We start from the raw sequence: 26,014 nt of genomic DNA on the forward strand, positions 1-26,014 counted from the left end.
TCATTGTGGATGCTATTTTCATTTCTCATGCATATAAATCTCAAAATCAACATTCACGAACATGGTGTATACAATTAATAAGCTCGATTTGTCGGCTTCCATCTAAATATCATATGAATCAACTCCAAACACTTCGAAAGCGTCGAAATGACTATAAAATCACCTGAAACATCAAGACAAACACAAACGGAGCGTAATAGAGCACAAAACAAACAACTTATGCATTTGCGTTCTAAAAGCAACAAAAGACCTAAAAAGCTATTATAAACTTAGCATAAACGTGCCTATAAATCCTATATAAATGTGATTTATCAGGGGGTGGTCGTGGTTGGTGACTCATTGAAATTCTTGAAGCTAGAAACCCCACCCATTGAAACTGAAAAAGGAAACTCGGTGGGGGTTTTGGTCGTGGTTGGTGATTGGGGTGGTTGGGGAAGTAGGGAAGGGCAGGAGGGTAGCTAGGGTGGTTGGGGAAGGGCGGTACAGGTGGCTGGGAGTGTATCGGGTTTCATGGAGGTGAGGGGCAAGAAAGAGGGTGTATGGGGAAAGAGAAGAGGAAAGAGGGGGAAAATATTAAAAAAAAAGTTTTTTTTTTAAAAAAAACAACCAATCATAGTGAGACACGTGGACAGGTAACCTATTGTAGAAGGTGGGATAACCGGTTGGGCCGGATAAAATAGAAAGGGGTGTAAAGGTGGGATTAATCAGCAATAATTCAAAGATTGGATTAATAAAATAAGACCGGCGAAAGGTTGAATTATTAGAATCAAATTTTCGTACAAAAAATTTCTCAAAATGCATATATAAAAAAATGAAATAAAATAATAAATAAAAGAAAAGATCAAACGTAATCGTTAATCCCCTTATTTACCAAAGTCGGTCTTTCGTTCTTATCCCAAATATTTTCAAAAAATCCTCAAAAATAAAGCACCTTGATTTTATTAATCCAATCTTGAGGGTTTTTATTTTCACTCATCACCAAAAGCCCTCAACTCTTGAGGGTTTTTATTTTCACTCATCGGTGAGTGTTTTTTCACTCACTGATGTAGTGTTCGGATTTTTTTTTACACCCTTATTTTTACTCGTGAGGGCTTTTCTCCTCACTGCTGGGAGTGCTCTTACATCATCATCATCCACATAATCTCCGAGATCTCTTTCCATATAAATATAAAAAAAAATCCTCTTTGATTCATTTTAAACAAGGAAATAAATCATTTCAAATATTTCTTTCTTCCTTATCCTATAATTCTTTCCTTTAATAGCTCCCAATTTTTTCAAATTTTCACACTATAAAATTTTTACTATAAAGTTTTTATATATAATACCCACATGAAGTTCATTGCTCTCATCCTAATCTACAACACCCACCGATTAAAATTCCCAAAAAATAAATAATACCCACTAAAATTCTCATCCTTCTCTTTTCTGGGTCTTGTTTGATTTCCGCCATTGTTGAAGTTTTTAAGCAAAAAAAAAAATCAATTAAATTTTCCAGGAAAAAGAAAAATTCAAGAACCATGCTTGAACGGCCGTGCAAAAATCTCCTGAATTGTTTGGATGAAATGTCACCGGAGTTGGACGAAAAGGTGGGAAGAATTCCGTCAATAATTTCAAAACCAGGGATCATTCCAGAATTTGATCACACGGCCTCATCACCCCGTGCGATTGACCAGAGATTAATCATTGCTGCGAACCAACTTCCATTGAAAAGCTTCAAAGATGATGAGGGTGTTTGCAAGAAATGGGGATTTGAATTTGATGAAGATGCCCTTATTTTGCAGCTAAAAGATGGGTTAAACCCCAAAATTGATGTTGTTTATGTTGGGTGTTTGAAAGTTGAGATTCTTGATATTAAAGAACAAGAAGAGGTTTCCCAATATTTGCTGGACAATTTCAAGTGTTTGCCAGTGTTTCTTTCACCAGAAATTCAGAACAAGTTTTACCATGGATTCTGTAAGCACTACTTATGGCCTTTATTTCATTATAAATTGCCAATTACATCTAATCATGGTGCTGCTTATGATCAATCTAATTGGCGTGCTTATGTTAGTGCTAATATGCTTTTTGCTCACAAGATAATTGAGGTTTTTAGGTATAGAAATGGTGATGATTTTGTGTGGGTGCATGATTATCATCTAATGGTGGTGCCTACCTTGTTGAGGAGAAGGGTTTTTAGGGTTAAACTTGGGTTTTTCTTGCATAGTCCATTTCCATCATCTGAAATTTTTAGGGTTATACCTGTTAGAGAAGAGATTTTGAGGGGTTTATTGAATGCTGATCTTGTGGGGTTTCAGACATTTGATTATGCAAGGCATTTTCTGTCATGTTGTAGTAGGATGATGGGGTTGGATTATAGGTCGAAACGAGGTTATTTGGGGGTGGAATACTCTGGGAGAACTGTTAGTATTAAGATTTTGCCTGTTGGAGTTCATATGGGACAGCTGCAATCTTTGATGTCATTGGATGAAACTGCTAAGAGGATTAAGGAATTGAAGGAGAAATTTGAAGGGAAGAAAGTGATTGTGGGTGTTGATGATATGGATGTTTTGAAAGGGATTAGTTTCAAGTTTATGGCTATGGGACATCTTTTGAATTCGCAGCCGAAGTTGAGGGGGCAATTGGTTCTTGTTCAGATAGCTAATCCAGCAAGGAGTCGAGGGAATGATGTGCAAGAAGTTGTAAATGAGACCCATCAGATTGCCAAGGAGGTTAATGACACGTATGGCACACCGGGGTATGATCCGATTGTTTTTATCCATGACTCTGTTTCAACCCTAGAGAAGGTTGCATACTATGCGATATCTGACTGTTGCTTGCTGAATGCGGTGAGGGATGGGATGAATCTTGTGCCTTATAAATACACTGTTTCTCGCCAAGGTAGTCCTGCATTAGATGCTGCTTTAGGGGTTGACTCTTCTGTGCTCAAGGAGAGTGTCATCATTGTCTCAGAGTTTGTTGGATGCTCGCCATCTCTTAGTGGAGCAATAAGGGTCAATCCATGGAATGTGGAGGAAGTAGCTGAGGCAATGCTTCTGGCAATTAGTTTGACAGAGAAGGAGAAACAGCTGAGGCACGAAAAACATTTCAAGTATATTAGTTCTCATGATATTGCTTATTGGGCTAAGAGTTTCGACCAAGATCTTGTGAGAGCTTGTGGCGATCCCTTTTCCATGAGGTGTTGGGGTGTTGGCTTTGGTTTGAATTTCAGGCTTATTGCCCTGCCTCCTGACTTTAGGAAGCTCACAGTCGATCACATCAGAGCTACATATGCAAATTCAAACAGTAGGCTGATCTTGCTGGACTATGATGGAACTATGATTCCACAGACATCTGTTAATATGGCACCTACTACTGAAGTTCTGTCCCTCTTGAATAGTTTATGCAATGATCCGAAAAATGCTGTCTTCATTGTAAGTGGAAGAAGCAGAGAGACTCTCAGCAAGTGGTTTTCTGCCTGTGAAAAGCTTGGGATTTCAGCAGAGCATGGATATTTTACCAGGTAAATTACATATAGAAACTATTTCTTATTCATGTTGTTGCTGTTTCGTATGTGATTAAATTGATTTTGTAAGGCAATCACTCTTTCTGTGTGTAGGTGGAGTCAGAACTCAGAATGGGAGTCAAGTATCTTGGGAACAAATTTTGAGTGGAAGAAAGTTGTAGGACCAATAATGGAGCTTTATGCAGAAGCAACTGATGGTTCTTCCATAGAGTATAAGGAAAGTGCATTGGTGTGGCATTACCTGGATTCTGACCATGATTTTGGGGAATGTCAATCCAAGGAATTGCTTGATCATTTGGAAAATGTGCTGGCCAATGAACCCGTCGTTGTTAAACGTGGCAAGCATATAGTCGAAGTGAAACCACAGGTAACATATATAAATATATGTGCTGAAATTTCTCTTCATTTGGCCAAGTACTATTAATTATCAAGAAGCATTTGGTGTATGGATTTATGAGCAAATGGGAATATCTGGATCTGACCAAACATTTGCTGTCATGATTGATTTATTAAAGCTACTGTATATAATTATGTCAACTTTTTTTTTCCATAAATTATTTCATATAGTTCCTTGGTCAACTCTTAGTGTGACAGAATTTGGTCAAAATGACGATTTTACTCTTTCAGCTTTGCTCTAAATTCAGTTTTGTATATATAGTAAAATATATTTCCATTGTCAAGGTTTTCATTGCTCTAAATTCTGTTCATTGTCAAATTTGAATACTCTGTTGTTTACTCTGAATTTGATTGAATGTTTTTGAATTTTTAATGGAAGGGTGTGAGCAAAGGTGTCGTGGTGGAAAAACTCATTACAACTATGAATGATATGGGTAAACCGACAGATTTTGTCCTGTGCATAGGAGATGACCGTTCTGACGAAGATATGTTTGAGGGTATCAGTCATGCAGCCACAAACTCATCATTGCCACCAATCCCTGAAGTGTATGCCTGCACAGTTGGTCAGAAACCAAGCATGGCAAAATACTACCTCGATGATAGTTCTGAAGTCATCACCTTGATTGAGGGCCTTGCTGGTGCATCTGCAGTGCAACAACCAAAGGCTGCTGATGCATCTACAGTGCAACAACCTAAGGCTGCTGATGCATCTACAGTGCAGCAACTAGAGCCGACTGATGCATACGCAGTGCAGCAACCAGAGCCGACTGATGCATCTGCAGTGCAGCAACCAGAGCCTGCTGATGCATCCGCAGTGCAGCAACCAGAGCCTGCTGATGCATCCGCAGTGCAGCAACCTAAGTCTTCTGATGCTCAAATTGCTACTGATGATAGCAAAGTTCTAGATTAGAATTTACAGACAGATTAAGAGACAGGGTAGGGGCAGAAAAGAATTCTGTACAGCAAAGTATATGATTTTTGTTCAAGTATCTAGGATACATTTTTTAGGAGATACAAGTGCATAGGTTCCGTTTTGCAGAATAGCTGATACCATCTTCTTAGGCGTAAGACAGTATAACAAGCTATCAATTCTTTTTAATTGTAGTTGTTTCACTATAATGTCTAGCTGCTTGCATTTTCTATGCTTGCAACTTGGGGTTTGGTGTTTCGATTTTATAACAGCTTATTTGTTCAACTATTTTTTCAAGCTATGAATTCTTTAAATTTGTTCACTTGAATTTGGTGTTTCAATTCATCAGTTTCTGTTTTTTTACAGCTGAGTTTTCTGTGGATTGCTGTAATGTTTTTTCTATGATGAATGAACAGCCAGTATTAATTTCGTGAGAAAGAGCACCGTAATGAAAGCTATAATGGAGCTATATGAATTTCAGACTTTTTCTTATTGGTAAATTGGATTAATTTACCAATAATAACGGCTATGAGTAGTAAGTTTCACCAACTAAAAAAAAAGGTACCACAAATTATAACCGCCAACAAATTAATTGATTAGGATCAGTCAAACATGTTTGCAACAATTAAAGCAAATAAGATCAACATAAATAAAATTAAACCCAAATAAATGCTAAAAGATCAAGTTTCAATTCAAAACAACGTATTTGTTCACTAAAACAGTATTTTCAATTAAGGGTTTGTTCTGATTTATTGAACTGAATTGAATTATTTATGAGAAAATGAAATTAAGGGTCTGTTCTCATTGACTGGACTCAGCTGAACTGAACTGAAATGAATATTTTATAAGAGAAGGAAATTAGGAGCTGAACTGAACTGAACTTCAACGTAAGAGAACAGGTCCTAAGAACTGAACTAATTTATACTATGACATCAAACTAGGCTTTATCTTATCAAAATAAAAATACATTAGAACTCCTCTTATGAAATTTTGGTAAAAATAATCCAATGCAAGTGAAGGGCCTGTTCTAATTTATTGAACTGAGCTAAATTGAACTGAACTGAATTGAATAAAGTTGAAATGAATATTTTATGAGAGAAGGAAATTAGGAGCTGAACTGATTCATATATTTAAATATTACTTCCTCCCTTTTCTAAATAATTAGCACATTTGACATATTTTCACTATCTATATACTAACTTTAATAATTGTTTTTAAAGTAACATATAAAAAACAAACTCTACCATGCGCATTGTTAAATGGCAAAAATTCACGAGCGCCCACTGGGTGTTAGATAAAACAATTAAAAGTAGATTTATTTAAATAAAAGTAACATTTATGACACTATTGATGTGTAATTTTATCATATATTCCTAACTTAATAATATCTTAAGTAATATATTATTTAGTTATCTCACACTTGGGGCGCTCGTTAGCAAGATCCTACTCATATTATCATCATGCCATGTTAATTTATCATTTTATCAATACTTTTTTTTTACGGGCATTTTATCAATACTTATATATGTTACGAGTAGTAAAGTGAAAATGTTGGGTCAAAAAAGCAATTGTACTTGACTAACATAAAGTTATTTGTATAGTCATTTAAGAAGGATTAAAGTGTAAGAAATGTCAAGTAATTAGATGAAATGCTTATTAGAGTGACAAATGGGTCGTTTGAATCAAGTTTATTCGGCTCGTGTCAGATTTAAGTGAAGAGAGTTTAGAAACTTTTGGCTCATAATCTAAAAAGGTTATTTCTTTTGAGAATTCAAGTATGTGTCCTTTTATAATACTCCAAAATTTAAGATCGGATTGAGTCACAATCTATATCAGCTTAGTTTTATTCTAACCTTTTAAGTCATTTAGTTACCCGTACATGTATTTTCGTATAACTCAAGTTCGGATCAACAAAAGTACTCCATAGTACAATTAAACAACTATTACATGTTAGACGATCTATTCAAGAATAAAATACATTCCTTGAAGTTAACATAGGTCTATTAATATAATTGATTAATCAAAGGATTTGACTGATTTTGTGGAAGAGGGAAATCTGCTTCACCCTATCGTAGTATCGTTACATTCTTCCACACCCAGAATTTTTAACTCTTACCAAGAACAATGGAGCATTTCTTCGTTGAAATTTTATGACCAAAAGAATACAGTGAAAATTACAGGTACAAAACTTCCAGTGTCAAGTGTCCAATGTGAATTAGGATGCATTCCTTATTTTTTTGGGAATATTTCTTCACTGTTTCTTTTCTTCTCTTCAGTCAACATCCATTGACTTATTTTCCTCTCCAAAGTCTAAATTTTGATTTGTAAAATCCCCTTTATTCTGTGTCTGTTTAATCACAAACAGTAAACAATTCTAGTCAATTTGTAGGCTTCAAAACCCAAATTTTAGTTTTTTAGCTCTTACTCCTTTCTGGGTTTCTAGTTTTTACTGTGAAATTTGCCCTAAATCAAGTATATTCTTGTTCAAGATCTTAATTTTGGCATAATTTGTTGCATACCCACCAATTTCTGCTGTTTTTTGGTGTAATTGTATCATAAGTTTTAGTGGGGTTTCTTGTATTCTTTCTAGTTTTTCATGAATTTTTTGTTGATTGAGTGTTTGTCACTGATCTGGGTTACTTTGAACTGGGTATGCTAGGGTTTTAGCATGGAGCTGAAGAAGGAAAAGATTGTAAGGTAAGTTTCACAGTAATTCTTTACTTTTATTTTGTTAATGTTTATGCTACTGTTTAATTTGTTGTAATTTTGGGGTTATTTGGTGAATATTTGTGTTAATTATGTGTAATATTATGTTATTATAGGTTTCATTCTGGTGAGAAACTAGACCCAGATATTGTATTGCCAAAATTAGACCCTACAAGATTAGATAAGTCATCATCTACATATAAGCTTTCATCAGTATACTATAATGGAGGTGGAAATTTAGGGGTTAGTGGTAGAATAGGAGAAGCATATAAGTTTGGTAAGACTAAGGTTTTGCCAGAGGAGGATGAAGAGTCATGGAGGAAAAAGATACTAGATCCTGGGAGTGATATTGTGCTGAGATGGAACAAGATTTTCATTGTTTCGTGCTTGCTGGCACTTTTCATCGACCCCCTCTACTTTTATCTGCCTGGGATATCTGGAAATAGTAAGACTTATTGTGTGAAAACTGATTTGCATTTGCAAATTTTTGTCACCTTGTGTCGGACTGTTGCGGATCTCTTTTATCTCTTGCACTTGATTATCAAATTCAGAACAGCTTATGTTGCTCCTAGTTCTCGGGTTTTTGGAAGAGGCGAGCTTGTGAGAGACCCCAACATGATTGCACGGAGGTACTTCAAATCCGATTTCTTCATTGATGCCATTGCTACATTGCCTCTGCCCCAGGTATGGTAGGCTCATTATCATTTACTTTCATTTTGATGAGTTTATGATCACTAAAGTAAGGTTGAAAGTTACAGCATATTTTTTTGTAGTGTAGGGGATATTCATACAGTTAAAATGACACATGCATGTGACATTGATGCTTTCTTTGAAAATGTTTGTTGAAGAATGAATGGAACACATCTTATCTATGTGTACTAGCTTGTTTGTGTGAACTTTATTTGTGTATAGTTGGAATTTGGGTAGCATGTGCTCCCCCCCCCCCCCCCCACTCCCTCCCCTCCCTCTTCTTTTTCAATTTGATGCTTCTTTCATTACTGAATAGGTCTTTAGATCTGCGAGTTGCGTAAAAAGATACAAGTTGTAGATTTAATGGCATTCAGACATGTCAAAAAGTCCCAATAGGATGTGCAATGACAAGCTTGCAAATCATTTGAGTGCCTTAAGTGTTGCACCATCAACTGGATGTAGTTGATAATTTATACTCCGTAGTTTTTAAGAAGCCTATACTATATATTTGGGTTTTCAAGTTTCCTTGTGTCTTATTGATGCTTATGGTTCCATACACTGCATTTATATCTCCAACACCTTATAATCTTTTTTTAGTTTTAGTTCTTACGGAGTAGTTCTTTATTTAGGGTGCAATCTTGATTCTTGAGATTTCACATGTGTATCTATGAGAACGTCTTTTATCAGCTAGCCCATTACATATTCCTTGGAACATTATTCTACACACACGAGTTTATCATTGCTCTCCATTAAGTTAGGACAAACACTTTTAAAACTGTATCTTTAAATTCTCTAGTTTTGCTCACCATGCTTTATCTCTTCCTTCTTGCTTTTGGGCAAGAAAAACTTAATTGACCAATAGAGAAAGCTATTCACAACTAGACAACCGATTAACCGAACAACATTGAACACTATCCATTATCTTAAGCTTAGTGACTTCTGAAAGACTAAAACTACAGGAATTTTGGACCACGGTGATAGAGTATTGGTGGCAGAATATGAAGTGAAGGCTCAAGGCTGTAGTAAATCTAGTAACAATTTTGGAGCAAGCACTTTTGTGGTGGAGTATAACTTGTGAAATCTGTTCAAAGTTATGCCTTGGGATTACAAGCTACGTGAAGATAAGATATTATCTATCACCTATAATACTCATTAGCAGGCATTGGCATAAGTGCAAAACCATGGTATGTAGTATCCCTAGCCTTTATCATGTCAGCCTTGTTTGCCATCCACGTGGGTTCTGACATGAAGTAAGAAACAGTATCTTTCTTTGAAGTATTACTATTAGTTTTAATCCGTTAGTCAGCTTATGCAGCTATATGGCTACGTGCAAGCATTTTATTTTGAGAAACCACTTTCATCTATTACCCATTCTACGCAATCAATAGCCAAAGTTCTAGGTGTCAAGATTCTTCTTCAAACCCAAGGAATCAGTATTGATATAGGTTGCTATGCTCTTCTCTTCACATTGATAGAGCTATTCTGACTTCTACTCCCTCCGTTTCCTAATATTTTTTATGTTTGGAATTATGCGTGGTTATTAAGAAATTGTGTAAAGTTGAGGTATATTGGAATATTTCAATGATTGAAAGTACAATTTTATTAAAAAAATACAATGTTGAGCATGTGGGGTGAAGAAATTAGAGGAGAGAGGAGAGAGAAAGTAATAATAAGTGTTGAAAAACTATTAAAATAGTACAAAAAGTACAATAGCACATGGAAAAGTAAGAACTTTTGAGTAAAAAAATTGTAAAACAAGGGTAATTTTGTCCAAAATTTATGACCAAAATAGGAAAGATACTAAATGTAAAGAATAAAAAGGAACACCCTAAATGGAAACGTAAAAAACATTTAGGAACGGAGGGAGTATTGTTTAAGGTTTGTTCTGGTCTGATCTGAAAGTTTTTCTGGTCTAATATTTTTGTCTTGACTACATTGTTATCTTCATAATTTGGTCTGGTGAGGTCTGAATTTTTCTGTTCTGGTGTGTCTGGTCTGATTTTAACAAGAATAGGTAGTACTCACTCCGTCCCCTTTTGATAGTCCCTTATGGACAAATTTTAGTCTCAAAATGTTCACCCCATTTGTTTTTTTCCAACAACCATTAATAGGGGACTGAGGGAGTAATTGCAATTGCATTTGATTTCTCAAAAGACAGGTTTCTGCATACTTTATCTTTAGGATTGCTGCCCTTGTGATTTGATGCTGGGGGCTATGAGCTGCAAAATAGACTATGGTACCGCCTGCATAAAGCCGTCTATCTGCTAATAGTGCTTGAAGACCAATTATTGAAAGTACCTCCATCCCATCTGATGAGCTGAAGCAAATTGTTTTCTTGGATACGTATAAACAGCCTAAAAAGCAGTAGAAGTGGCTCTTTCAGGCCTGACTTGTCATCCAAAGCATTTAAAATTGTTCCTTGCACAGAAACCAGCAATAATTGAATATTGTCAGCTAAACATAAACAACAGTGCTTTGTTTCTAGAATGTTGAAAATTTAAGGCTACCAACTTTAGTAATTAAGACATTTATGCCACTGCTAACACAGACTGGAGGGCATGAACCTAAACTATGCTATTAGATCAGTAAGACTTTGAAGTTTGACCTGGATACTAAAGCAGTCATCTAGTAATTGGACCTGCTATGAAAGAAGAGTCTTGTGGAAATAATTTAAAAACCTACTGTTTGTTTTATGCAGCTACTGCGTCTTAGATGTGGGTATTTCTCCTATTATGTAGAATAAATGCTTTTATTGGGATTTGGGTTAAAATTATTGACTGGAAAGAGTTTTGGTGGTTATGTACTTATGTATGTTAGTTATTTAAGTATAGTTAAGTCAGAAATGAGTATCCTTTCATAAAGATGTGTAGCACTATAAGGTTAACATTCTGTGTTCATATTTTTGTATGGACTCATGGATTCCTGATTTTCCATCTTAAGAAATAAGAAGTTGACCTTTCGTAATGTCGATGGATTTTTTTATTTTTTTTAATTTTTATTTTCTGATAAAGAAAATTCAAAGCTTACAAGGATTTAGTATTTTATGAAAGGGATGTTTCCTTAGAAAACTTTGTTATAATTTACTCATTTTTATACAACATTTTGAGACAATATTATATATACATTTTTCTCCATATATCTTTGCAGTTTGTAATCTGGTTCATCATACCTGCATCGAGAAGTCCAAGAACTGATCACAACAACAATGCTCTTGCGCTCATTGTTTTGCTTCAGTATATTCCTCGATTGTATCTGATTTTCCCCCTGAGTTCTGAAATTATAAAGGCCACCGGAGTTGTCACAAAGACTGCATGGGCTGGTGCAGCATACAATCTATTGTTATATATCCTAGCTAGCCATGTATGTATTTCTCATTGTTTGTGCTTTTAGCTGAACTGTACACATGCACACAAAGTCACATCTAATAAACTGGGAGTTCCATACATGCAATTTGATCTTGTAAAAGCCTGGTATATAATTGGAATCAAGTATAAAAGCTGATTTTTTTTCAGGATTGAAACTTCTGCTAGATTTGCTTTAGCCTCGAGTATGGAGATATCCTTTTTATTTTCTATCTACTGGGAAAAAAAAAAAACACTGTTAGCTTTCCACAAATCCTTTATTTATCCTTTTCTGTAGTACTACTGCGGCAATTATTGTTACTTTATTTCAGAAATACTGAGATAAATATATAGTTTTAAAAAATTTCAAAACTTTGTATTTTTGTAGACACCATAGTACTGTAGCAGGCGTTTGATCATTCCTTCTTTTTCGTTTGAGATTTTCCATCTTACCATTAACATCCCCTCTCCCAAAAAAGTATTTTTATGATTTTGGCACATTGTAGCAGTTATGTTCTGAGGTATCTCTTGATGATGTGTGATGGAAAGAAGATATGATTATCCTCATAATAACAGATATGCCAAAGAAATTGAGATCAATGGATATTCTTCTGTTGATATTTTTATTTTCCTTTCTGTCCAGCTTGATCAAATTGCTCTGTACTATGCAGGTTCTTGGGGCCGCATGGTATTTACTTTCAATTGAGAGGTATACACACTGTTGGAAGTTCAGCTGCAGACATGAAAAAGTCCCTCAAAAATGCAAGCCTCATTTTTTAGATTGTAATATGGTCAATAATCTAAAACGTATGGCTTGGGCTAACACAACTAGTGTATTCAGCAACTGTGATCCAAAACAAAGTAAGAGCTTCACATATGGAATTTTTGAAGATGCAGTAAAGAAGAATGTCGTCTCCTCCAATTTTATCCGGAAGTACTTCTATTGTTTATGGTGGGGCTTGCAGCAATTAAGGTAGACCCTCAAAACCATCATTGACATATATTTGATATACTAGAATAATAGCTGATACATCTTATTCAATTTTCTAGAGTTCAATAATTGAGGAATAGTTTAATTAAAAGCTAATGCTATAGTTTATTTTTGGATATAAAGCTAATGCAGCAGTTAATTTTTATAAAAATGGGTATGATAATTTATTTGGGCCAATTAATAGAAAAAGTGAGTGCATGAAAAATAAATACCGGTGTCTTTAAAACCTAAATTTTCACTTTAGGGTTATGTTCTGGTTAGTTGTTGCCAGAACTCATTATTCTTACCGATTTGTCACAAAGGTCCCTTTTTTTTTTACCAAACATGTCACCCGAGTTTTTTTTTTTTACCAAACATGTCACCCGAGGTTTTTTTTTTTTAACCAAATTGTTACTTACCCAGTCAATTCTATCGCACTTCTGTTTTGTGAATTGTCATAGTGTTATGGAGGGAATACTTTATTTGGAACTTGTACTTTCACTTGCTCAAGAAATTGAAGGTTTGGGTTGTTCAAAGGTATTGGAAAGGGAAGCAATAACCGATACGATTTTTTTAGGAGCAAATGCCTGAAAGGCGACTAGAGACAAAATTACTATAGTGACTTTGGTTGAGCCCTATGGAGCCATCATGTGCTAGAGACTTAAGGAGTCTAGATGGTAGCTCTGGTGTAATAGATGTCCTTTTTTTCATTTAATCTAATTCCTTGTTTTAAATGTTACATCTGGACCTGTAGAAGTTTTATTATTTATTTTTACATTGTAAAAAAAAATTAAAAAAAAAAATAAAAATAAAAACTTAGTGTGCCTTTGCTGTTTCATACGTCAAATGTCCAAATGCTATTATAGATATATTTTGTCTAAAAGATGCTAATATGCCTTTCCATATTTCTATTACAGCTCCTATGGGCAGAATCTAAATACAAGCACATTAATTGGGGAGACATCATTTGCCATACTCATTGCCATTTTGGGTCTTGTCTTATTTGCACATTTGATTGGGAATATGCAGGTAAAACTGCTATCCTCTTAACATTTATGGATGTATGTATTTTGAAGTATCCCTTGTAATGACAAATAATAGCTTGAAAAAATTTTGCTTCTCTATGTTGAGGATTGGTTTGGTCGTCGTTTTATTCTCTGAATCTGCGCTGTTCGTGATTAATATTTCTACTTGTAGTGATCAATTTTAACTTGCCTACATTTGCTTGCTGCTCTAGAGTTCTGGAATTTGTGGTCTGTTTTTTTACAATGAGACAAATGATAATCATAAGATTCATCACGGTAGTGTGCGACTGTGTGAGAGCCCTTTTTTTGGGTAATTTAGAGTCTAAATTGTTTTTTACATGTCACTATGAAATCTTCCTTTATAATGTTTAGAGTCTAAATTATAAGGTGATATTTCTAGATTTTTTCCCTGGTGCAATTACCACTCTTCAGCAGCTCCTTTTTGACATTACACGTATTAAAATCTCCCCTATGAAATTTCATATTGTTTAGCCTGAAATATGGGAGGGACGTTCAGGCATCATGAATTTAAGATGTGCTTTCAAACTATGAAAATTGATATTGTACCAAGTTGTACTCCTTTACCAATGTGGTAGCAACCTGCATCTGACATGTCGTCCCCAAGGTTAATAGGTTGTGATTTGTGAAGGAAGGATTTGAAATGTAGTGTGCTTTTTTTTTAATTGTTATTATTGTCGGATGCTTGAGTAGATACTACTCCATATTCAAGTTCTTTTGAGTGGGCTGTTGAATTTGCACTAGAAAATTGGCCAATATCTTAACGTGTTGATTCAACTTTGTATGTACTCCGTAAAAAAGAGGTTTAAAAAAAAAAAAAAAAAAAAAAAAAAAAAAAAAAAAAAAAAAAAAAAAACATTATAAAGGAAGATAGAGAACCATTTGGATGAAATCATGATTTTTCAGTCACAGACTTGTTTCATTTAAAAAGGAGTGGGGTTTTAGTGATGAAAATTTTCTTATGGCTGTGATTGTCTTGTGCGTTAATAAAAGATTGCAGATTGTTTTTTCTGAATCCTTGAATTTAATGTGTTTTTTGTAGACTTATCTCCAATCTATCACTGTGAGGCTGGAGGAGTGGAGACTCAAGCGAAGAGATACTGAAGAGTGGATGAGGCATCGACAACTCCCTGAAGATCTGAGACAGCGTGTCCGACGTTTTGTACAGTATAAATGGCTTGCAACTCGAGGTGTGGATGAAGAAGCAATCCTGACTAGCTTACCTGTTGACCTACGTAGAGACATCCAGCGCCACCTGTGCTTAGATCTTGTTCGAAGGGTATGCCTTCGGTACCTAATGTTTATTGCTCTAAAGCTTAGATACCTGATAGGAAGATCATTTAAATTTTCAATTTTTATTGCTCTAGAGTTGAAAGATCAATGTGACCTCCTTTTTCAATGTTTCTTTCTTTTCTGTTTTTTTATTTTTCTTAGTTCATTTTTACCAGCTAGGAAGATTGTCGGATACACTCATTCTAATATGCTCCATTATTAAGATATAGCTTAGCTTGGTGTGGTCATTGCACAAGGGAAAAAACCTATAAATATCACCTTTATAAATTATAATGACATCTAGGTAAAATTTGTTTGTGAGTGAATATGGGGACAGAAAAATAAAGTTGTATGTGATGAGGAGAGTGAGAGAAAGAAATGACAAGTAAAAAGGAAAGAAAACATTTGTTGCAAATTATTTGCAGTATCCATTTATGGTATATGTTGCAAATAAATTGAAACAGAGGTTGTGTGTGTTTTCTGTACTGGTCCCTGAAGCAATTATACCTATGTCTTGCTTACATTTGAGTTCTGCCCACAACATTTACTTTCAAATAATTTCTTGCTCAAACAATAACCTTCTCTATATGCTCTGTTTTGATGCCACACACTAACCAGCTACTCCATATTATGCAGGTTCCTTTCTTCTCGCAGATGGATGACCAGCTACTCGACGCAATCTGTGAACGTCTTGTATCTTCATTATGTACAGAGGGCACATATATTGTTCGAGAGGGTGATCCTGTGACAGAGATGCTTTTCATCATTCGAGGTAGATTGGAGAGTTCCACCACAAATGGAGGTCGAACTGGATTTTTTAACTCGATTATTTTGAAACCTGGAGACTTTTGTGGTGAAGAATTGCTTGGTTGGGCTCTTCATCCAAAATCCTCTCTTAATCTTCCTTCTTCAACCAGAACTGTGAGAGCCTTTGTTGAAGTGGAAGCCTTTGCCCTTAGAGCAGAAGATCTGAAGTTTGTAGCCAATCAATTTAGGCGCCTTCACAGCAAGAAACTCCAGCATACATTTCGGTTTTACTCTCACCATTGGAGGACCTGGGCTGCCTGTTTTATACAAGCTGCTTGGCGGCGGTACAAGAGAAGGAGGACAGCAAAAGGTCTTTCGTCCTTGGATTCTTTTGCGTCTGAGAGAGATGATGACGATACTAGAGAGGACGAATCGTGTGCAACTCCTCGGGCTGTATCAAGCCTAAAAGTGACATTTTTGGCTTCAAAATTTGCAGCAAACACCAGGAGAGGTGCTCAGAAGATTAAGCTGCAGAAACCGGAAGAGCCTGATTTTTCTGCTCCTGATGATGATTAAGCACATACTATATATCTGTATAGAAAATCTTATAAACTTGTGTTCAAATGCTGAATGGCGAAAAGAAGCCATGAGAGCAGAAGCCAATGTTAAGCCCTACACAAAATTGCTGGATATTTCTCTTGGTCAGCCATCATCTGCATTTTTTTGCATCTGAATTACCTGCTGGTGCTCATAGGAGAGAGTTGTTCGTGAATTGCAATGTGCAACAAAGTGAAGATTTGGACAAACAGTTCATTAAATTTACTTGCAGGAATTATGTACTGGGTTGCAATGTAGAACTTGATAAAATGAAATTGAATATTTTGAACCCGGGATTGTTCAATGTCTGACTGCCTGTACTTGTCACTGGAGTATGAAAACCATATATAGATGTACTGTACACTAATACCACGACGATATATATAGCATATCCCGGTTATTTTCTCTTTGTATCTTTTACTCGTAATAGTCTGCATACACAACAATTGGTTGTATTCCTGGATTTTCTTTCCTTATCAGTCTATCAACTGTATATATCTTGTTGCATCTTCCTTTTCTCTTCCTAAAATTTCTTGAGTGGCTTGGTGTCACGGTCCGGGAGTTTGGACCCCGAAACGTGCGGCGCGCTCTAGCCTTTTGGCGGCAAGAACGCTAGCCTTGAGCGGAAGAGGGGCTTGTGAGCACAAAGCAACACAAGCGGGCAATAGAATCTCAGGAGCACTCACGTCTATCTGGGCGACGGAGTGCGGGTGGTCGGGGCTTGTGACGGCCGATACTTCAAAGCGGGCACAAGCGGGTCCGAACCACGAGTCCTTAGCGCATCAAGTTGGGTTGGAGGGGAGTTAATATGCAAGTAAGACACAATATCTATAAAGGTCTAACAACAAACAAGCATAAAAGCAAGGCAACACTTGGTAGAAGGCTTTAAGATTTCATTAATCATTCGCCCTCTGAAGAGCTTTAAATGACATACAAGGAGAATCCCTAGTGAACACTGATCTGACAGTAACACAATAATGGGACCTCAAGCTAAGAAAACATAACTTAAACTCTAGGAAAGCACTTAAATGGAATCTAATACATCAAAAGGAGTTGGATTCTAACATCCTCCCCCACTTAAGCTGTCGACGACCTCGTCGACTTACAAAAGTTACAATCAAAATTAGAAAACCCTAAACTATCTCAAGTTTCGGATGCGCCGTTGGTGCGGCTATCTTCTGGAATCTTATCTGACTCTTGAGCTGGATCTTCTTTGTTGACGAGGAGCTTGTCTCTGGAGTCGCTCGGCTCGAACATCTTGTTGAGAGTTTCATCTCTAAATTTCCTCCTTGGAGTGGAATCTGTTGAATTAAGGGGGACAGCTGCTTCCACCATCATCTGTTGGGGAGCTGCTTCCTTGAGACTGTGGTGGAGAGCTTCAAGTTGTGGCTGGTGCCTCTTGGGTGACCATTTTCTTTGTAATCCCTTGCACGCGCCCTGCGTTGTTTGCTCAACCACTGTTTTTCCTCCCTCTTGGGAGGTTCTTCTTTGGTGTCTCTTTGGTGTCTCTGGGCTCGTCGCTCTTTGCTTCGAACCTTGTGACTGATTCTGGTTTTGGCGGGTGTGTATCTGGGATGTTGCCAACTCCATGGGCTTCATCTCCCGCTTCTCTGGGTTTCTGGTGCGAGCTTGTTTCTTCGATGTTGCCTTCTTCTCAGGCTCCATCACTCGCATTGCCGAAAGATATCGGACTTCTGGTTCTTCTTGAGGTGCTATCATTCTCATAGCACTCAGGCGTCGTATGGAACCCATCCTATATGTGGGCTCCTCATCGCTGCTAGTCTCTTTTGTGGCCTCCTGAACGGACATGGATGACAATCTCTTTTGGATCTTGTCAAGTTCTTCTTTATGCTCGCAATCCCACCATTTGTGTGGACCTCGACAAAGTATGCAGTTTATTGCCCTTGTGTTTGCCGAGGATGCGCCGGCCTTCGAGTTTCCTGAGTTGTGGGAGGGGGTAGATGTTTGTCTCTGGGCATCACCTCCTCCACTTCTTCTATGATATGTATTAATGGTGTTGGACGATACTCGTGAGCAGTTCTCTATACCCTTTGGAGAGCTTGGAGACGGACTGTTAGAGCGTGTTGACGTCCCACTTGAATCCTTCTCGGATTGACGACCCTTCCCGACTGAGTAGTCCATCAATCTCTCAACAGCACACATAGCAGCAGCGAGGGTATCAATATTCTGCCTCAAAATCTCTCGCTGCGCCCATTCCTTTAGCCCGTTGACAAAGTTGAACACACGATCTTTCTCATTCATGTCTGTGATGTCCAACATTATCGCCGAGTATTCCTTAACATAGTTGCGAAGAGAACCCTTCTGGCGGCACTCTTGCAACTTCATCCGTGCAACAAACGCTGTGTTGACGGGGTAGAATTGTTCTTTGAGTTCCTCTTTGAACTCCGCCCATGTATCAGTCTTGATCCTTCCTGCTTCGATGTCTGCGTGCTTGGTGCGCCACCACAACTTAGCATCTTCGGACAAGTACATGATGGCAGTATCCACCTTCTGATCGTCACTTAGTTGACATATTCGGAAGTATTGCTCCATGTCGAAGAGGAAGTTATCAACTTCTTTCGCATCTCTAGCGCCACTGTAGTCGCGAGGTTTGGGCGGCTTTATCTTCGCCGCACCAACACCCAGTGCGTCTCTGCCCACAGCGCGCGTTAAGGTAGCACATTTCTCAAGTGCTTCGTCGGCTTTTCCTTGAACAAATTGCAATTGTTCGCGGAGGGCATCTCTGTCAGCCATCAATTTCACAATTTGCTCGGCTTGCTCGTGTACAATGACTTGGAGCTCGGCCCATTTGTCCGCCTTCTCCTCGAGCCAAGCGAGCCTTTCTTCTACGAATTCCATCTTCGTGTAGCCCTCCTTGGTGCCTACACGGGTTGCTTGCGACGAGGTTTGAGCCTCGGCTCTGATACCAACTGTCACGGTCCGGGAGTTTGGACCCCGAAACGTGCGGCGCGCTCTAGCCTTTTGGCGGCAAGAACGCTTTGAGCGGAAGAGGGGCTTGTGAGCACAAAGCAACACAAGCGGGCAATAGAATCTCAGGAGCACTCACGTCTATCTGGGCGACGGAGTGCGGGTGGTCGGGGCTTGTGACGGCCGATACTTCAAAGCGGACACAAGCGGGTCCGAACCACGAGTCCTTAGCGCATCAAGTTGGGTTGGAGGGGAGCTAATATGCAAGTAAGACACAATATCTATAAAGGTCTAACAACAAACAAGCATAAAAGCAAGGCAACACTTGGTAGAAAGCTTTAAGATTTCATTAATCATTCGCCCTCTGAAGAGCTTTAAATGACATACAAGAAGAATCCCTAGTGAACACTGATCTGACAGTAACACAATAATGTGACCTCAAGCTAAGAAAACATAACTTAAACTCTAGGAAAGCACTTAAATGGAATCTAATACATCAAAAGGAGTTGGATTCTAACACTTGGTCAGTATTAAGTTTGATCTTTCCAGTTCAACTTGGCATAAAGTAGTACTCGTAGTAGTGTTTGATATCAATCTTCAGACTATAGAGTAGTTGTAGTAGTAGTCCAAAAAAATACTACTAATTCGTATGTACTTGGAAGTTGTTTTGTTTTCTAAGATGTACTCCATAACTCATTTTCCCTTAATATGAAGGAGAAAGTACAAACTTTATCATCTTGATAAACATTACAAAGTAGTTTGTCGTTTATCAATTGGCAAATTTTTCATTATACATGGGTAAAATAGTTGACACCATTAGCAATTGGATATTAATATCGCTACTTGTGTTAGCGGTTTTACTTTACAATATTACCATTTTACTCCATTAAACATACCTATATTTACGTGATATAACCCGAGGCTCCCTCAGATATAAAATGCACCCAAAAATACCATAAGGATAAAGAGCAAAAAAAAAAAAAAAAATGAGGGTTGGTCCCTCATAAAACCAGAAGTTAGCTGAGGAAGAGCAAGAGAGGAGAAAGAGAAACAAACAAGTAAGAACTAAGAAGTTCATCTGTGATAATGTTGGCAACTTTTACAGACGCAGCAGCTACTGCTTCTACTTCTTCTATCTTCTCATTTTCTCTCTCCTCCCCTCTTAAATTCCATCATAAACCCAGAATTCATGGTTGTAAGCCTACCTTTAGCCTCCGCACCAAACCCACCTCTTGGATAACAGCTGCTTCTCTCTCCACCACTACCACTTCCAGGTAATTTTTTTTTTCTTTCCATTTTCTGTAAATATAGTTATATACGGAGTATGAACTAATTCTTGCTGAATTTAGTATTTTGGCAATTGGGTGTTTGTAATATTGTTATGTTCTTGCGGAAATCGACAATTTGGTGATTGGGTGCATATGATTTGGTTCTATGAAACATTGGGGTTAGTGGGTTCCTTTAATTTTTGTTGGAATTGATGCATTTTAGCTGTTTTAATGTTCTCTGCGACAAGTTTGAGGAGGTGGGTGCCTCTAATTTATTGAGTGTTAATTACAGAAGTTGAACCTTGCTTCATTTCAGATTAGTATATGTAGTAAATTTCTGTATGCTAAGTTGGAGAGAGCAATTACCATTGTACATCCGGGTGTTTTGTACAACCAAGGCTGTATTTTTTGGCTTATTCTCAATTGAGGGAGCCCTATATGTTGTGTATATGGTACATCCGGTTGTATAATGGACATCCTGAACTGTGTTAGATGCTTAATTTTGTTAATTGGAACTTTCAAGCTATTGGGTTTCTATTGATTTCTTGAAGAATTGTTGCAGTTTTATGCTCTCTGTGACATTTGAGGAAGTGGGATACCTTTGATCTTTGAGTGTTCATTAGTCAAGGTTAACTTGCAATAAATCTGAATTATAGCATTTTTTGACTTGAAAATGGTTGGTTTTTCATTGCAGTTGTGAAAGCTCAGTGTTTGATCCATTAGGTATTGAGCAAGATAAGTCATGGGATGTAGCTAGTACCTGGGATGGTGTTCTGAAGTTTGTTTCGCAGACTTTTGAGAGTAGTAGTACACGAAAAGACAGAGCATCATCAGGTCGTGGAGTTGCAGGTGTGTTTTTTGACAGGCTTTGTTCTTATAATGTTTTATAATTTTTTCTGTGGTTGTTGTCTGAGTGAGTCTTTTTAATTTTGGTAGTGTTAATTGACAGCTGCAATTGAAGATAGTTCCATTGATTTTGGGGACTTCTTTAAAGGTCCATTACCTGGGAAATTTCTGAAACTTTTAGGGTTATTGGCATTGTCTCGACTTGGGATATATGTGCCTCTTGGTGGTGTGAATCGAGAGGCCTTTGTGGGTAACTTGGATCAGAACAGTTTCATTAGTACTTTGGATTCATTTTCTGGGGGTGGAATCGGACGGCTTGGGATATGCTCCCTTGGAATTGTTCCCTATATTAATGCTCAGATTGTGTTTCAACTCCTTTCCCAAGTCTACCCAAAATTGCAAGATCTTCAGAAAAAAGAAGGCGAAGCAGGGAGGAAAAAGGTTCAGAAGTATACCCAATATGCTTCAGTGGGGTTCGCTTTGGTACAGGTGAGGAAGTTACATTTAAATATGAAAAGCTAACCTTGTCGACTCTTAAGAATTTTCACTGGAAAATTTTCTACAATATGGACATATAGATACCAAATCTTAAACTTTCCCGTACAAGAAATGATATAGTTTTATTACAAAAAGTGAAATAACCACGATCGTTTTGTAATTTAGAGTTTAGATGTTTGGTGCTGATTTAGTGCATATTTGAGACCCTGCTGAATTGTCTTTATAGCTCTAATGTTTCTGATTTGGTAGCTCAATAGTTGTTGCTATCATCCTTCCTCACCATAATGATACATTTAACTTTAATATCAGAATTTACATGCTGTATAAATCATTATAATAAGTGAGAGTTGTCTGTAGATCCTTCTGGCTGTATTAATCATTATAACTACCTAATTACAGTAGTTAGAAATATTGAGTGCATGACTTCATTTTGCTTGGCCTTAACCCAAAAGCCTATGCGCTTCAGTTTATTTCTATGAATCTATGATGGTTTTATCAGAGGTTTCTTGATTTGTGGTTTTATTATATTAATCTAGTGACTCACTCTCCTGTGAAACTATAAGTTTCCAATTATTATGCTTCAACTTGAATATTGATCACAGAAATCTATTTTATTATTTGATGGTATTATCAAAAGCCATGAATGCTTTAGTATTGGCTTGATGTTTTTAACATTTGCCTGAAGAAAAAAACCTTTGTGGTGCATTGAGAGAAAATGCTCATTTTTTGACAGGCAATCGGCCAAGTGCTTTTTCTACGTCCCTATGTCAATGACTTCACCACTGAGTGGGTTCTTTCATCTGTTATCCTGTTAACACTTGGTTCAGCATTTACAACATACCTTGGTGAACGTATCTCTGACCTAAAACTTGGAAATGGTACATCTCTACTGATCTTCACCAACATCATCTCGTACTTGCCAGCATCTTTTGGAAGGACAGCTGCAGAGGCATATCAAGAGGGAAATTACACTGGCCTCGCTGTCATAGTTGCATCATTTGTGTCATTGGTGTTTGGTATTGTATATGTTCAGGTAAGGACGAAGATAAATAGTGTAAGAGGTATATATAACAGGAGAAGCTAGATGCTTATGTGGGCTTTTGACGAAATGTCTCAGGAAGCTGAGAGGAAAATTCCAATGAACTATGCATCAAGATACTCTGGTAGAAGTGGAGGACTTCAAAAGTCTGCTTATCTGCCCTTCAAGGTTAGTTGGTTTTGAAGGCATCGATTAAATTTTACAAGCTTTAATAAATATTGCAAATTCTATTTGATGTTGACAACATTGAAGGGTTTAACAATGATCAAGGCGTCTCACTAAAAATATGAAATGAAAAAAATATCAAGACAAGTTTTGTACACCCTCTGTTCTTTAATAAGTGAGCCAATATTTTTTTATAACTATTATATGATATCAACTAATTCTTTTATTCTCTTTGCTCTTTTTTATCTAATAATTTTTTTTTTTATGCAGGTGAACAGTGCTGGAGTAATGCCTATTATATTCTCAACATCATCACTGTCTCTTCCAGCTACACTTGCACGTTTCACTGGTTTAGATATCCTAAAGAAAGCTGCAGTTTCTTTGACCCCTGGAGGTAACAACGGTCTAGTGTTTTTGGTATAGTCTAATTTATTTTCCCCTAGGTGAATTAGAATATACGGACTGCCATGTCACCTTCCATGGCTTCCCTGAAGCATGAGTTTCTATTCTAGTAACTTCACTGCAAAAGTTTTTTTTTTTATTTTATTTATTTTTATTTTTTTATTTTTAATATACAGTAGGTTTTAAGGAATAATTAAGGGTTTTATTCAAAGAGCAAGAATTGCTTACATCAGAAATCTAGCAACAAGAAACCTTATAACAGGACTAACCCCTCACCTGTAGATTCCTAACTTCCCTCTTGTATCTTGTGACATTTCTGTCTATCCCTCTCCTCATCACACGGGCTTCTTAAAATCTGCGCACTCCCTGTCTGTTTTTATATTTAAGGAGGAGGAAGTATATAGACAACTAGGCAAGGCAGTTGGTCAATAACAAAAAGTTAGAGAACATCTATATCGTATTTAACAGTGGCAGGAGAGAATCGCTACCACTTATCATAACACTGTATGATACTTTAAAAAAAAAAAAAAAAAAAAAAAAATTCATCAGTCAGCTAGTATGATTTTCATCCAATCGTTATCATCAATATCTATTAATCCTTTCTCTCCCTCTCTTTAGCTCAACCCAATTGTACTCTTATCCAAACACATTGTTTTGTTTGTACGTAAGCTACTATTTTGCACTCCGTGTCATATTGTCTCTATACGTTCTAGGATTTTGTGTTATTTTGTGGTGTCTCTGTGTGTGTGTAAAGGAAGTGACTGGTCTAGCTGCTTTCTCATAGGATGCTTTCACATATTTTTTCTTAGCACAATTGATTTATGAACTTTAATTTGATGCTTAGATGGCCTGTACTTTTAATTAAGTAGAGCACATGTGAATCTCTTAAGCGATTAGTTACTCGCGCTGTTTGACATGGTTGGAGTAACAAATGAATTATTGATGTACGTAGTAAAAAGTTTGATGGCGAAGGGTAAGCACCTGACCCTTCACTAGGAGCTTATTACCAGCTTATTCTATGAATTTGAAATTAACTTTTTCTTTGTATGTGCCTTTTGGTTGGTTATGAAATTGGTGGTGCTATCATATTATATGCGTATTTTCTTTTTTTAACTTTTCAATTGACTAAAGATTTTTTTTTTTTTTTTTTTTTTTTTTTTGCAGGTTCTTTCTATCTCCCAACAAACATCCTATTAATAGCCTTTTTTAACTACTACTACACTTTTTTGCAACTGGACCCTGATGATGTGAGTGAGCAACTAAAGCGTCAAGGTGCATCAATTCCGCTAGTCCGGCCTGGAAAGAGTACGGCTGCATACATCAAAACGGTAAGATAAAATTAGTAAATTCTGCCTTTTCTATACCTGTTAAGATAGCAGCTTTATTTCATCTTCTTCTAGCTAATAGTAATACATTAGACAAATTTTCTTCTTTGATTAAATTCAATCTCCAACATATCGTCACATGCCTGTCAAAGGTTCGAAGTTAGCTGCTTCATTTTTTTTTTTTTAGTTAGCTGCTTCATTTTTTTTTTTAGTTAGCTGCTTCATTTTTTTTTTTTTTTCTACTTCAATAACTCCAATTATCTTTAGAAGTGCCCTTTAAACTTGTACAGAGTATGTCAGTTGCTTCTGCACTCTGATGCTAATTTGAGCCTGTTGATGAAATTCAGGTTCTGAGTCGGATATCAGTCCTTGGCTCTGCTTTCCTAGCAATTCTGGCTGCTGGTCCAGCAGTGGTTGAACAAGCTACTCATCTCACTGCATTCCGGGGGTTTGCAGGCACTTCTGTCCTCATCCTTGTCGGTTGTGCAACAGACACAGCAAGAAAAGTTCAAGCTGAGCTAATTTCTCAGAAATACAAGAACATCGAATTTTATGATCTCGACAAAAACAACTAAGAGTGAGCTTAAGTCAAGGCCTGAGGATTAAATTGGGAAGCTTTCCATGGCGTAAATATGTGTTGGTATTAATCCCCTCAAATTGTGCAGTAATCTGTCTTGTACTCTCAAACTTCTTTACATAAGTCGAAAATTTTTAAAATTAACACAATGGCTGAGTATCTATGAGACTATTGACACAAAATCTAAACTTACAACATTACTGAATGATTCTTAATGGCGGACGATCTATTAGATAACCTAATTGAAGTAGTTTTCAAGATCAACAACAGACTCTTTGCTTGATTGTTATTCTATGTAAGGAGATACTGGGGAGCTGAGTTGGGTGGGTATCTACTTGGGCTCAAGCCTCATCATCTGCAGGCCTGAAGAATGGGCCTTGTACTCCACTATTCCCCAGGCCTAACTTGAGGTAGGCGGTCCATGTAGGGGCCCAATCCAACCTACAAAACAGAAGACATTCAAGCCAAAAAAAAATGTGCTCTAGTTCTAGATGATAAAGATGAGGTCTCTATCCTTTGATCAGAACAATGACATCGTCTTAATTGACATAGAGGTTATAGCAATGCTCGTTTCGAGTAGGACAAAATTGATTGTTTATACAAAAGCCACACGACTTGCATTAGCTATCCAATTATTTTTACCATTAACGTTACATATCCATATTCCGAATAGAAAATTAGCATAGGATCACCAACGCTGTCAATGTTAATATAACAGAAAAGTGAAGCGTATCTTTAAGAACAATAGGTCCTGCTGAAAGAGCAGAGGATCAACTAACCGAAGCTGGAACG

General features: G+C 37.0%; 3 protein-coding genes across 3 annotated transcripts; all 3 read left to right on the top strand.

Annotated features, from left to right (window-relative positions):
* The first annotated feature begins 632 nt into the window (after window positions 1-632).
* On the top strand, window positions 633-5,105 carry LOC110721073 (alpha,alpha-trehalose-phosphate synthase [UDP-forming] 5-like). The gene is made up of 3 exons (XM_021900189.1): window positions 633-3,499; window positions 3,596-3,869; window positions 4,278-5,105. Exons 1-3 carry the CDS (start codon window positions 1,518-1,520, stop codon window positions 4,806-4,808), a joined length of 2,787 nt encoding a protein of 928 aa, XP_021755881.1. The 5' UTR covers window positions 633-1,517; the 3' UTR covers window positions 4,809-5,105.
* Window positions 5,106-6,822: 1,717 nt separating this feature from the next.
* LOC110721075 (cyclic nucleotide-gated ion channel 17-like) lies at window positions 6,823-16,620 on the top strand. The gene is made up of 8 exons (XM_021900190.1): window positions 6,823-6,988; window positions 7,468-7,505; window positions 7,631-8,198; window positions 11,352-11,564; window positions 12,217-12,518; window positions 13,433-13,544; window positions 14,601-14,837; window positions 15,467-16,620. The coding sequence occupies exons 2-8, from the start codon at window positions 7,477-7,479 to the stop codon at window positions 16,151-16,153; spliced, it is 2,148 nt and encodes a 715-aa protein (XP_021755882.1). The 5' UTR covers window positions 6,823-6,988; window positions 7,468-7,476; the 3' UTR covers window positions 16,154-16,620.
* A 3,442-nt stretch (window positions 16,621-20,062) lies between these two features.
* On the top strand, window positions 20,063-25,459 carry LOC110721076 (preprotein translocase subunit SECY, chloroplastic). The gene is made up of 8 exons (XM_021900191.1): window positions 20,063-20,376; window positions 21,065-21,219; window positions 21,320-21,705; window positions 22,448-22,747; window positions 22,832-22,921; window positions 23,189-23,312; window positions 24,485-24,648; window positions 24,993-25,459. The coding sequence occupies exons 1-8, from the start codon at window positions 20,189-20,191 to the stop codon at window positions 25,218-25,220; spliced, it is 1,635 nt and encodes a 544-aa protein (XP_021755883.1). The 5' UTR covers window positions 20,063-20,188; the 3' UTR covers window positions 25,221-25,459.
* Window positions 25,460-26,014: the final 555 nt, after the last annotated feature.

The sequence above is a fragment of the Chenopodium quinoa genome, unplaced genomic scaffold (genome assembly GCF_001683475.1).
Source record: "Chenopodium quinoa cultivar QQ74 unplaced genomic scaffold, ASM168347v1, whole genome shotgun sequence".
Classification (NCBI taxonomy): domain Eukaryota; kingdom Viridiplantae; phylum Streptophyta; class Magnoliopsida; order Caryophyllales; family Amaranthaceae; genus Chenopodium; species Chenopodium quinoa.

Excerpts from the sequence above, each read along its gene's own strand:
- LOC110721075 (XM_021900190.1), top strand. The coding sequence starts at position 7,477 with ATGGAGCTGAAGAAGGAAAAGATTGTAAG. Across the intron at positions 11,565-12,216 it reads TATATATCCTAGCTAGCCAT|GTTCTTGGGGCCGCATGGTA; the intron begins GTATGTATTTCT and ends TGTACTATGCAG. Across the intron at positions 13,545-14,600 it reads ATTTGATTGGGAATATGCAG|ACTTATCTCCAATCTATCAC; the intron begins GTAAAACTGCTA and ends TGTTTTTTGTAG.
- LOC110721076 (XM_021900191.1), top strand. The coding sequence starts at position 20,189 with ATGTTGGCAACTTTTACAGACGCAGCAGCTACTGCTTCTACTTCTTCT. Across the intron at positions 23,313-24,484 it reads AGTTTCTTTGACCCCTGGAG|GTTCTTTCTATCTCCCAACA; the intron begins GTAACAACGGTC and ends TTTTTTTTGCAG. Across the intron at positions 24,649-24,992 it reads CGGCTGCATACATCAAAACG|GTTCTGAGTCGGATATCAGT; the intron begins GTAAGATAAAAT and ends GATGAAATTCAG.
- LOC110721073 (XM_021900189.1), top strand. The coding sequence starts at position 1,518 with ATGCTTGAACGGCCGTGCAAAAATCTCCTGAATTGTTTGGATGAAATG. Across the intron at positions 3,500-3,595 it reads GAGCATGGATATTTTACCAG|GTGGAGTCAGAACTCAGAAT; the intron begins GTAAATTACATA and ends TTCTGTGTGTAG. Across the intron at positions 3,870-4,277 it reads TAGTCGAAGTGAAACCACAG|GGTGTGAGCAAAGGTGTCGT; the intron begins GTAACATATATA and ends TTTTAATGGAAG.